The sequence below is a fragment of the Ahaetulla prasina genome, chromosome 1, assembly GCF_028640845.1.
Source record: "Ahaetulla prasina isolate Xishuangbanna chromosome 1, ASM2864084v1, whole genome shotgun sequence".
Lineage (NCBI taxonomy): Eukaryota > Metazoa > Chordata > Lepidosauria > Squamata > Colubridae > Ahaetulla > Ahaetulla prasina.
This window is the reverse complement of record NC_080539.1, coordinates 27,107,206-27,120,129: the sequence shown is the minus strand read 5'-3', so window position 1 is coordinate 27,120,129 and position 12,924 is coordinate 27,107,206. Positions and strand designations below refer to the sequence as shown.

General features: G+C 36.8%; 1 protein-coding gene across 6 annotated transcripts in view; it reads left to right on the top strand.

Moving 5' to 3' along the window:
• MTMR4 (myotubularin related protein 4) overlaps nt 1-12,924 on the top strand; it is a 64,230-nt gene that overhangs the window by 2,552 nt on the left and 48,754 nt on the right. Inside the window, exons 2-4 of one of the 6 annotated variants that reach the window (XM_058164532.1) lie at nt 5,064-5,277; nt 8,853-9,018; nt 10,527-10,592. In XM_058164532.1, coding sequence (XP_058020515.1) covers nt 10,590-10,592 — 3 coding nt within the window. In that variant the 5' untranslated portion in view covers nt 5,064-5,277; nt 8,853-9,018; nt 10,527-10,589. Of the gene's footprint in view, nt 1-5,063; nt 5,278-8,834; nt 9,019-10,526; nt 10,593-12,924 lie in introns of all 6 variants that reach the window. The other 5 variants (XM_058164531.1, XM_058164533.1, XM_058164530.1 and 2 more) reach the window with 5 other exon arrangements.

Genomic DNA, 12,924 nt, shown 5'->3' with positions numbered 1-12,924 from the left:
TTTGCCTGTTGCATCTGTTTTAGTTTGTCTGTATCTCATCTTCTGTACTTTTGATTATTTTTTCCCATGTGACAAGCTTTTCATTTGTCTCAAAATTTCATTCTATTATTTTTGGAAGAATTCAGCTATTTCCCTTGCCTCCCATAAAATTATATTTCCTTATATTTAGAAATAACAATAATAATTGTATTAGCACTCCAAGTACTACAGCAAAGTAAATGCTTCCATATAGGATACTGAGCATGTAAGTTCACAATATATTAGTTCAAAGTGGTGCTATCTACTAAAAAGTTTATATATTTTTTTCTGTGCTGTTTTTAAGTGTGTGCATGTATCAAGTGCTTATTTTTCTATCGAGATAGGTACCAAGAACAATTAATCCGGGCTTTAAACTAAGCTTGTCCTGGGATAGAATGTGTAAAATTGTACCTGCATGTGTTTTCTCCAATTATTTTTAATAGCTACATATTCAGTCTTCATAGAAACTAATATCTTTATACAAGTTGGATAGAAACAACCTTTTGTCTGTTTGTATTGCTTCCACTTTGAATTGAATAAGCAGCATAAAAAAGAGCAGTACTGAACCTGAGATTTTCCACATAGAAAGCATTCTTCCATTGAATGGCTGTCCCCAGATGTGATTTGTGAACTGTGGCTTCATAAGAGCTCTAAAACGTGATGAGAGTGGATTTCCAAACGGAACTATCTCTATTATTCTCCTTTCTTAAATCCTTCATGTAGATGCATAAGAAAAATGCAACTGTATATGTTGTGAAATAGCCCTGTGTTCACTTTGATATTACGTATCTTTTGACATGAACTATAACTTTAAATAAAGATGGTAACATTGATTCATTTAGAACTTCTTAATTCTGAAAAGCAGAAGAAAATTGTCATGTTTGCAGCCTTTGAATTATGAGAGAAGGTTTGGTACATGATTGGCTGCTTATAGATGGATGACAGAAAATCACTTCATATTCTCAGAAGGATGATTTCATTTCATTATAATAGTGAACTTTTCATATGTTACAGATCAATTCCGGTATATTCAAAACAGATTCTACAATAGGATATGTGGATGTAGGCAAAACTTTATGCTTAATTTTAAAAATGAGGCAGCTTGCAGATTTTCCATAGATCTTGGCTTTAAATCACTTGTGTATTGGTTGCTTGTGCATGGAGTTAGGAAAGAAAGAAAAAATAAGTATATAGTAAAGAAGAAAAGAAATATATAAACTTCCACGTCACAATTTTAGTAACTTAGTGCCTCTTAAAATACAGCAAGGGTTACTAGAGATGATATATCAATTTTAATCTTGATCAAATGATCAACTTTATATTTCTTTTTTACTTTTAACAATCTTGATCTTTATTCCCTTCAAATAATCTCCTACAATTTAATTTTTTTTCTTTATCCCTTCTCATAGAACTTTTCAAACAAACTTCTTCAGTAAATACAATATAGGAAAGTTACCCAGGTTGCTCTTTTGTTGTTATTTGTATATCCCTTTTGATTATTGAGATATCAACTAGCTTCATTTGCATGTCCAGTATAGCATCTTTTTGCCACACAATTCTTGTAGAGCTGCCATTTTTAAAATCCACTTTCAAATCAGTTTCAGTCTGGTCCACTAAAACTCTTCCATAGCATCTTTTGAACACAGTCTATTTATAGAGGCAGTCATTCTTAAAATTTTAACTTCTGGGTCCATTATTCAACAATATCGTTCGGTATGTCCATTGTTAAAATATTTTGCTTCATTCTGTATTAGTAAACAAATTTTAAGCACTCTTCTTTAATGTAATGTTTAGTTTCTTCAGTTCCCTCTAAAGTTTGGCCTTCAAAGTCTCATCTCATCATTTAAAAAAAACAAATAAAAGCATTGCTCCACAGGAAATTTTTTATAATTATTTCTAAAATCTTATTTCAAATCCATCTGGACCCTTAGTCTGTTTGTAACTTTCCCAAATCAAAATTTTAGTTACTCTTCCTTATTTATACCATTTTTTAAAATTCTTAAACTTGTATTTAAAATTTCTTTTCACTAAGAATTAAAAGAAGCTCAACCAATGCTATAAAACCTGTCAATCTAGAGGTTCCTAATAGTTGAAAAGTAGTTAACATGCAGTTTCCAAAAGTGATTAGAAAAGTATGTGTGAACCCAGGGTCCTTTTAAAGGAACAAACCATGATATGAGTAAAGGTAAGATAAAGGTAAAGGTTCCCCTCGCACATACATGCTAATCATTGCCGACTCTAGGGGGCGGTGCTCTTCTCCGTTTCAAAGCCAAAGAGCCAGCGCTGTCCAGAGACGTCTCCGTGGTCATGTGGCCGGCATGACTCAATGCCAAAGGCGCATGGAACGCTGTTACCTTCCCACCAAAGGTGGTCCCTATTTTTTCTACTTGCATTTTTACGTGCTTTCGAAACTGCTAGGTTGGCAGAAGCTGGGACAAGTAACAGGCTCACCCCGTTATATGGCAGCACTAGGAATTCGAACTGCCGAGCTGCCGACCTTTCAATCGACAAACTCAACATCCTAGCCCCTGAGCCACCGTGTCCCTTTGAGTAAAGGTAGCCCTAAACAACTCCAAACATTGGAGACCATTGTGTTGTGGACAACTCATGAGAAGCAATTGTTCCACTGTTTTCAGCTTGCAATTTTTTCCCTGGAATTTTTTGTGGTTTATCATTCTTAGTATTTTGATTAATATTACCAAATTGACGATACATTCGTTGTAGACAAGTAGTTTTTGTTTGTTTGTTTAATCAGTCCTATTTAGGTAAATGTTTTTTGTTTCTCTTTCAACCATGGAGGAGATACAAAATTAAAAAAATATATTTTAAGATAGCAATAGCACTTAGACATATACTCAGTGATGAAATCTAAATTTCTTTCCTACCGGTTCTGTGGGCGTGGCTTGGCAGGTGTGGCTTGATGAGGGGGTCATGTGACTGGGTGGGCATGGCTAGGTGACTGGGGAAATCAAAAGACAGAAACTCACAATGTCCTGCTGGAAGAGGGTTGGACTAGATGACCTCTAGGTCCCTTTCAGGCCTGGATTATTCCCAGGTTTTTAGTCTTTCCTTCCTCTCCTTTTTCCTCCCCCTTCCTTCCTCTCTCTCTCTCTCTCTCTCTCAAATGAACTCCCCACCCCCCCATTTTTTGCCTAGCAGGCTTCAGCTTTTTTACATTTTAAAAAATGCTTTTAAAAGAAAAAAAAGGTTGTGACGATCGCGTGGCTCAGCTGGGCATGGGGGGGCAGGGATTTTTGCTACCTGTTCTCCAAACAGCCCGCCACCATTGCGACCGTATCAGCTGATCTGGTCTGAACCGGGAACATTTCACCCCTGCATATACTGCTCTATAGTGCTTTATAGCACTCCCTGAGCAGTTTACAAATGTCAGCATATTGCCCCCAACAATCTGGATCCTCATTTTATCAACCTCAGAAGGATGGAAGGCTAAGTCAGCTTTTAGCCAGTCAGGATTGAATTCCTGGTTGTGGGCAGAGTCAGCCTGCAATAGTGCATTCTAGCCACTGCAACCGCCATGGCTCCCCCAATATCTTTTTGTTATAGAGATTCTCTGGTATTAGATTTTTCTCTTTGTTGTTTTTAATAAAAATCTGCTTTTATTAAAATATGTTTTTAAATTATGTATATCCTTTAACATTTAAATGTATAAAGGAAATATACTTATCTGGTATAAGCCTCATTAAGTTAGCTGGGATGACTTTCTAAGCATTTTATTTTTTAAAATTATATTCTCAAATTTTAAAAAATTCTAAAATCATTTTTATTTTATGCTTTGTAGATAAAAGATCAATTCTAATGCTCACTTAATGCTCACTGGCATAATAGTGTTGAATTTTAATTTGGGGTTTTGTTAATATTTTAAAATTTTAAATTCAAATTTTTAATTATCAGCCTTTTATAATCTGCTATGTTTTAACTGTTCTTTTTTAATTGTATATATCTTGTGTTTTATTTTTGGCTGTACACCGCCCTGAGTCCTTCGGGAGAAGGGCGGTATAAAAATTTAGTAAATAAAAAAAATAAAATAAAACTTGGGAAATCTTTTTATGAATATTCATAAATTTAATGCAATTTCCAATCACTAGCCACCTAATATTTATTTCCTGAAGTGGACTATCAGATAAGTCTTGTAACGTATTTGTTAGCTTTTAAGTTTCCACTGGAATTACTTTATGTACTTATGGTAATAATTTCTTATAATTCCCTTAAGTCCTTTTCCCCTCCAAAATAATCTTTTCTATGTTTTGTTTTATTTCAATATTTACATTTGCCTAGTTCACATTAACTATTCAAAATAGCTTACAATTAAAATGTTTAAAAAATTAAACCAAATTTGTTAGAAAACTGCAACACAGCTGATAAAATTTTCCAGGGAAACAATTGTTTATAGTACTAACGACTGTGTGTATGATAAATATCTTCACAGAGCAATCTTGTAAACATTCCATAAATTTACAAGTTTAGCTAGTTTTACCACCTATGTTTATTTGTTAGGGAAGCATAATTAATCTTTGTTAATGAAGATAAATGCTATGACACATTAGAAATTATTTGCTCAGTTTTCTTGAGATCAGAGTTGTGTGAACGAAAATTGTGATCTAGCAATTTGGTTTGTGTTCATGCTTTAGTTTGTGAGGAGCACTTTTGATTTCTTTTGCCTAATTTACTTGACGACCTGTTTTTCACACAACTGCAATGTCACATCTTGAGAATTTTGCACCGTAGAGCAGGCAGAAAATCCCATGCAAAATCCTAGTAGTTCAAATTAAGAATTTGCAAGATGGTTTGAATTTGAAGCTTTCTGAGTTTATAAACCTCGTTTAGCCTAAGGACATGTTTTTTTTTTGTCGAAATGGATTATCTCTGAAGGGATGTGGTTTTGAAGCAGCTTCAAGTTCACAATAGATGTTTTCATAATGAAGCTCAGGGCATTTTTAGATTGGACATCAAACTCTAAATCCAGTTAGAGTGTTTTGAACTCAAACTAGCTCAAATTAAAAATGTTTTCCTTCCAATTCATCCAGATGATATGGAAAGATTCCTGAAAAGGAAGACTATCATTCCAGACCCTGTCCCCTGCTGTTGTAATCCAGATCTCCTTTGCTAATACTGACGCAGTGAAGAATTATTCCCAGTTCTCATGTCAGTAATAAAAGGACCCTCTTTGTAAAAGAGAAGACTAGGATCAACTGCCTCTTCCTCCTTCTCTTCTCCTCCTTCTCCTTCCAAAGAAACGAGGTAAGATAGGGCTGGGACAATGCTTCACTTCTGTCTATGTGATGCATAGAGTTTTGTCTCAAAACTTCAAACCCTTCTGGGAGCACAGAGGCAAATTACCTGTGACTACACCTAGACAAAGCATTTATGAAGCTAGAGACTGGCTTATTTTGATTACTTCTGAATGGATCATATGGAGAGTACTGCTGCTTCAGGAGAAAGCAAGGTCTGTGGACTGTATGAAAAATGGAGGATTCTCTTTAGATGCCCTTTAAATAGCTGGGCTAGCCAGGTGTTTATAACATTCTATATAATCTGCAGATTGTTTTTGGGATTCAGTGTCATAGATTGGCTGCTTGGACAGATCCAAGAAAGAAAGGTCTTCTCTACTACTACCATAGCTGTAATGATGGCTATGTGAAATTATAATCAGAGGCAGTCTGCTATGTGAAAGTTGCCATTGCTTTCATGCACTGGTTCCTAAAATTATTTGATCACTTAAGGAAGCAGGATTCTGACACTGGATACATCACAGTTTCTGAGTATGGTGCATTGGAAAAGGAGGTATAAGTTCCCAAAAATGAAAAAGAAAATAAATAACTATATTGAAAGAGTTTAGCTTTGAAAATTGTACCTGATGATAGTTACAAGAGAATGGAGACATGAACCTAAGAGAATTGCTTTTAACTTTGAAAGGATAGTAGCTATTTTCAGAAATGAGGTCACCCCTGTCTTCCTTTATAGTGTTGGATTTCTTAATAAATTCTGGTTTCTTGGCAAAAGTGCTTTCGCTCGGGAGCAACAGAAGACCAATGTGTAAGGTGGCCAATGCTGCAAGGGGAGAAAAACTTTCACCAGCAGGAATTATGTAGAAAGAAACATTTCAGTAAATGACACTATTTTTCTTACTCTCATTTGATAAAATTGGGAACTTTCTGTCTTTTATTTCACGTAAATACAGAAATAGAGATACTTTTCAGTTATATCTACAATAATATATTAGCATTTGTCCTTAAGTCTTTACCCATAATTTGTTGCATTTTTATATTAAGGCTGATATATTAAAGCAGTAAATATAGAGTTCTGTGTCTTAGTTTTCAGGGAAGTAGATATAAGATTGCAGTTCAATCAACATTTGCATATAGTTTAGCTTACCTGCTAGCACAACCAACTGCCAGATCTAGCATGTCTGCTGCTTCTGGAGTAATCCAATTTATTGAATGAACAGTCCAATTACTGAGTGCTTAAATTTTGGTCAAAGTAGATGATAACTATGTTTTTAAATAAGCATAAGCCAGTTTTCTGCTCAGAAGATTTGAGACTGTAGTCCTAAACCCACTTACCAAGTAATAACTCCCATTGAATTAAAAGGGATTTAATTCTGAATAGATATTATAGGATTGTTCCACAAGTAAGACTTGCTTAGTTTACTAAGGAATACTAAGAAGGAACATAGTTATAGCTTTATTTTATTTTATAATAAAATAATATAAGTTTTATTTAAAATATAAGTTACCAAATTAAACCCCAGATAACTTACTATATCTAATTGCCTTAGTTCTAATTTGCCAAGCATTCTCACAGGCAAAACTGGTGTCAGTGTTATAACTTGTTGAAGATGCGCAGGGATAGGAATAGTATTACTTTTGGTACTTTTCTCCTTATTCATATCACCTGATATCATTTCAGATATCATTGCCCTGCCACAGTTCCCCTCACTTGTCTATCTCCCCATCCCATCGTTGTGCTTTTGGATGCCCTCCACTCCACCACTACTATCTCTGCTGTTCTTAGATGAACTTTGCATTTGTTCTTGTTGCTGGCCCGGGGTGCAGATTCAGGATGTGCAAGGCAGGATGGCAAAGCCTCATCTACTGAAGGGAATTCACTGGGTCTAGATGGGGAGGAGGCAGTGGGACAGAGCTAGTGGAAGGGACAGGAGAGGTGGAGGCAGTGGCTACCCAGACAAAAGAGATAGTTTCACAATGCCTGTGTTGACAGAAGCCATCTATATAGGGAGCTACCACCCAAATAGCTGCTCTACTTCCTCCACCAGCTCCATTTCACTGTCCCTTTGGCAGACAAGCCACCATTGGTCTGTCACACTAAGCTTGTTCTAACTGTCAGGAAATTACTCCTTAGTTCTAGGTTGCTTTTCTCCTTGTTTAGTTTCCATCTATAGCTTCTTGTCCTGCCTTCAGGGGCCTTGGAGAATAGCTTGACTCCCTCTTCTCTGTGGCAGCCCCTGAGATATCAGAACACTGCTCTCATGTCACCTCTTCTTTTCATTAAACTAGCCATGCCCAATTCACACCTTCACCCAGTCCCTGGATCCTGGGCCAGCAGGAAGAAGACGACTACAGTAAATGACAGCCGGAGGGAGGTGGGTGGCAGGAGTAGATAGATGGAGTACAGGGGTGACCAAAAGGGCAGAATTTTGATCGCATGACTGCAAGGTGCCCCAATAGCCATGAGTTCATGGACCGGTCATAATTGCCATTTGTTCAATGCTGTCATAACTTTGAATGGTTGCTGAACAAATAGTTGTTAAGACTAACTGTAATTTAAGTCTCTCATTTGTGCCTCAAGTGAGATCTCTGAATGGTATCCTGGGCTGAGTCTGGAGATCCCAGCCTTGACTTCAGCCCTAGTATCACTGCTGCCACTTAAAAAGACCACCCCGTGTCATTCTTCAAAGCACAGTTGTCCCCTGTGACCCGGGCTCCCCAGGATCTGCATTCCACTTCCCTTCTGGCGCTGTTGACAGGCCCTTGCAGCCTACTGGAAGTTCCTCCAGGTCGTACAAGGCATTTGTTCTTGCAGTGGTTTAGGAGAATGCTTTTCTTCGGCCTCTGCAGCCTCCAAAAACCTGCAGCTCCATTCTTGCATGATTTTTGGAGACTCTGGAGTCCATACAAGAAGACAGCTCTCTCGTGAATTCCAGAAGCTGGGCATGAGCACACTCCATTCTCATATATGGCCTCCACAGCAAATGAATATCACATGAGAACTAGTCTTCTCAAGAATAGTTGCTGGGGGTTGGTGTACACTGGTGTGGCACCCAAAATATCATGGCACACACCTTTGACATATATGTCATAGGTATGCCCAGCAAAATCCAGAACAAAGGAGTATGCATTTCTTTCCCTGTTTCATTTCATCACACAGAGCCACTCCAGAATCAAATCAGACTTCTATCTAGTGCCATTTCTGTTAACAGTTGTGAGCCCTTCAAGGAAGGGAAGGTTAAGAAACAGACTGAAGAAGGGTTTCTGGAATGCTCCTTTACTGTTTTAGGTCATAACAACAGAATCTGGTCCCTCTGCCCCTCTTATACAGGACAGTCTGGATTTTTTTCTTATTTCTCCTTTCCCAGGATTGATTTTTTTGCCTTTTCTTAAGAGTTTTTGCATTTCTTTGTCAAGGTTATCTTCATGCTTCTCTACACCATCTAGTTTTCACTAGATGTTCTTCCTCACTGTTTGTTCTTTAGTAATTGATAGAGTTGTAAATGAAAAAAAATGGAGAATCTATACAGCCAATTTGATTTAATAAAAAATGTTTATTTCACCCCAAAGTTATTATTTCCAATTTAGCAAAATGGGACTACATTTGGTGAAGAAGGTGTAGCTGATAAAAGAATATTTGAAGTACAAGATGAGCCAGGGCAGTACAGGGACCATGAAGGAAAAATAAACCTGATAAAATTGCCCAAATACATCCCTATGGGGATAGGCAATTGGATATCAACTTGGCATACAGGTAGTCCTTGACTTACAGCCACAATTGAGCCCAACATTTCTTTTGCTAAGACATTGGTTAAGTGAATTTTGCCTCGTTTTATAACCTTTCTTGCTTCAGTTGTTAAGTGAATCACTGGAGTTGTTAAGTTAGTAATACAGTTGTTAAGTAAATCTGGCTTCCCCATTGACTTTGCTTATGAGAAAGTTGCAAAAGGTGTCACATGACCCTGGGACACTGCTATTGACATAAATATGAGTCAGTTGCCAAGCATCTGAATATTGATCACGTAATCATGGGGATGCCGCAACAGTCGTAAGTTTGAAAAACAGTGATAAGTCACTTTTTTTAGTGCTGTAAATTGAGGACTATGTATATTCCATTCTAAGTTCCCTTTCTGGGAGCCAGAAAAAGACATGTGCAACACCTCACATTGTACACATAATCACAATATGAGGGAAAAGCAGAAGCACAGTACATTAGTTCATTGTAAAGAAGAAAAAATAGATATCTCTCCCACAACCCCTGCCAGTAAAAAGGTTGGAAACAGTTCCAGAAGTGACTTGTTTCCCATACTTTCTTGTTTGCACCCCAGCAGAAGGGTTGGAAGTAAGTTATGTAAAAGGGACCGGGGAATCCTGTCTATCAGCAACAGTGTAACTCAATAAAAAAAGAACACAAGACTAAGTTCAGTATAGCAGGAGAAGCTAGCTAATGAATGATCAAGTTGGAAGATGGACCAGATTCATCGATAGACTGAGGAAAAAAGCACTGTAGAAAAATACATTTGGAATGTACCCCATGGGAGAGGCAATTCGGTAGCAGCTTGGTATGCTGCAAAATACTCTATTCTAAGCCCCTCCCTCTCTCTCCTCCCTTCTGGTCACTTGACCAGAATGGAGTGTATGCAGCCTGCTTTGTGCTTGCCAATACACCCATGCACAAAACCAGGGACAATTTGAGAGTGAAAACATATATACTCTATACTGGGGTAGCACAAAAAATCACTCTGCTCCAACCCTGCACTCAGTAGTACATATGCCCTCTCCAGAATCTTGTAATTGAGGAAATATTGTAATATATAAATATATATGCACCCCCAATTAGATTCTCACAAATACCACAGGTGCACATTTTCATATTTATCTGTAAATAATTGATTTAATGAAGGTGCAGGAGATTAAACCAGAAGCCAGATCTTTGTTTTGCTAGATTTTCTGCTTAGTAACTATTTTTTTTCTTATTATAGCCAGTTGTTGAAACATGCTTTAGGAACAGTGGTAGATTCATGTACTTTGTTCTTTCACCTTTGTAGCTTCAGAGAGGGAGGAGTTTAACCATTTACTTACTCCTGCTGTCTAGCAGTTTCATAGTTTCATTCTGGGTACAGTGTTGCATGATAGATTAATATATTCTTATAATTTAATGCTTTAAATAATGATGTAAAATATCATTTAAGGAAGATTTGGTTTTGCTTCTGATTGTATTTTGCTGATCCATTATCTTATCTAATCTTTTTTCCCCCCCAGTAGGTGGATCTCCAGCAGCAGTTCTGGAAAAAAATCAGAGTGGGCCAGGAATCAGAGAAAACCATGGTGAATGTGATTTTTATTTCTATTTCATTCTGTTGTATGTGTTTGCAAAGCTTAACTGTAGTGCTTGAAGAGGATTTGTTCCATAATTGCTTATTGTTTGGTTTCTGTAACAGTAAATGAAAGATAAGAATATGCTCAGAAAGAGCTAAAATGGAGCCGATCCAAGTTCAAGTGTTGCAGAACTGGGTAGATACAGCATTTTTCAGGTAGAGTAGGGTTTTTCTAGCTTTTTTATTGTTCATTTTTTGTGTAATGCATTGATTCCACATAAAAGGGATGCTGTTTCTGTTCAAAGAATTTATACTCTGCTAATAAAGACAGGGATATGGAAAGAAATTAGGTAGGTGTCAAAGGGGACATTCATCCACAGGAATGTAAAAGGAACTACTCTAGGTATTTTGTTCTGTGGGGAAGACCTTTCTTTTGTGTAGTGATTACAAGTAATTTTTCAGAGTTACACATTTATTATAATATTTTCAAATGATCACTGGAAGAAAATCCACATTGTTTTGCAAATTAGAGTGATGGTGATAGGCTCAGTTCATACAGCACACACAAAACAATCACAATGTGGTTTATTTGTTCAAAAAGAGCATGTTATGTGAACATGGCAATAGTTTTGTTCACCCTCTCTGAAAAAGGTCCCTGATTAATAAGATGAAATGTTAAATCTGTCGCTCTATATTTCTAGATCAAGGATTCCCTATTTAATTACTTAAATAGGTAATTATTCCAAGTGACAATAGGAATGGGACAGAAAAACCATTGGAGGACGAATAGTTGGCAAAGGGTCTTTTTCTAAATGGAAGTGAAGTTAATCAACCAAAGTAAGCTATGCATAATTCACTGCACAGAGTCTGTTTCTTTTTTTTTTTTTCAGACAACAGATTCTCATTCGCATTTGAAGTGATATAGAGGGGCAACTAAGTTCTAACTAAAGAAGCTCACTTGAAGTAGAACAGGAAACTTGAAGTAAAGTTCTGATGATTTTGGATTGGATGGTTTCAAAGTGTGTATAATCAGAATATGTGCAGAACCAATCCTGAACAATAGTAGGCTCAGTCCATTAGCATTGAAAACTTGAATGATTGCAAGGAACAATATGTTTTCATTGTAGCTGGCAAACTTAATGACTCCACTGGCAGCTTTGTGGGCTTGATCTGTTCACCCTCTGCCTCAAATAAAGCTGCATTCCACTTCCCATATTTTGCTTATTGTCATCCCTTGTATCTGTTTAATTCTGCCAAAGGCTTGCAACCTTGTGAGTTGATCTTCATATTTAAAAACAAAACAAAACATTTCTCTTTGCATAGAGGAACAGTGACAATTTTGTTTCACTCACCAGACCTATATGCTGTCTTCACCGATGAGCATTAAACAAATAACAAAACCGATGCATAAACAACATTTAACATTTCTTCGGTTTAATTGTCTACATCTTCAGCCTTGCCATTTTGTGACTTTCTCTCAGGATTTATAATTGCCTTGAAAATTATCTAATTAAATTGACCACATTCTTTGCAACTTCACATTCCTTTTACCATTTTCAACAGATTTTGTATGTTTTACATCATTTGACAGTTTCAGTTCATTATTCCGTTAAACGTCCATATTTCCTACTAAAATAACTCCACATCCTTCCATTCTTTTCATTGTGTTCCAAACATTTTCTACATCATCTTTCTTTATTTCTGCTTTCTATTCATTCTGTTGGGAAATTAATCTGTATTCTGCATATAGAAGTTATCATTTCTCTTCCAACAATCATTCTGCTTGCACTCTAGTTCCTTTCACATTTTTCCTTTTCTTGCATATCATTTTTCCCAAGATCTAAAAATACTTGGAACGTGGGACACTGTCAAGTTATGACCTGTCCCATATCAAGAACATCATAGCACTTCATAGCATTTGACTAATTTGTTCAGTCTTTCATTTTAAAAATGCAATCAGCCACGCTTTCCAATTGATTTTCCATACATGGATTCATTTATGCTTAACCCGTGTATTTGAAACAGATACTTCTCTTAAGCAGGTATTTACCAAATAATAACTATTTTTATTCATTCTTGGGTCTCCAAAAGGTCCAGTAACTTTTTCTGTATTTCCCATGTCATTCTCATACATTTAGAACAGGGGTGTTAAACTCACGGCCTGCGGGCCGGATGCATCACGCGCTGGCCATGCCCACACCCGGTTTAGTGAAGAGGGGAAAAGTTGTGATACATCATGTGACACTGCGAGTTTGTCAGCCCTGATTTAGAATGTTGCAACTTTTCATAGAACTCATTCTCTGATTCTTCCATTATCACCATTCAATGAAGTGTAACCTAAT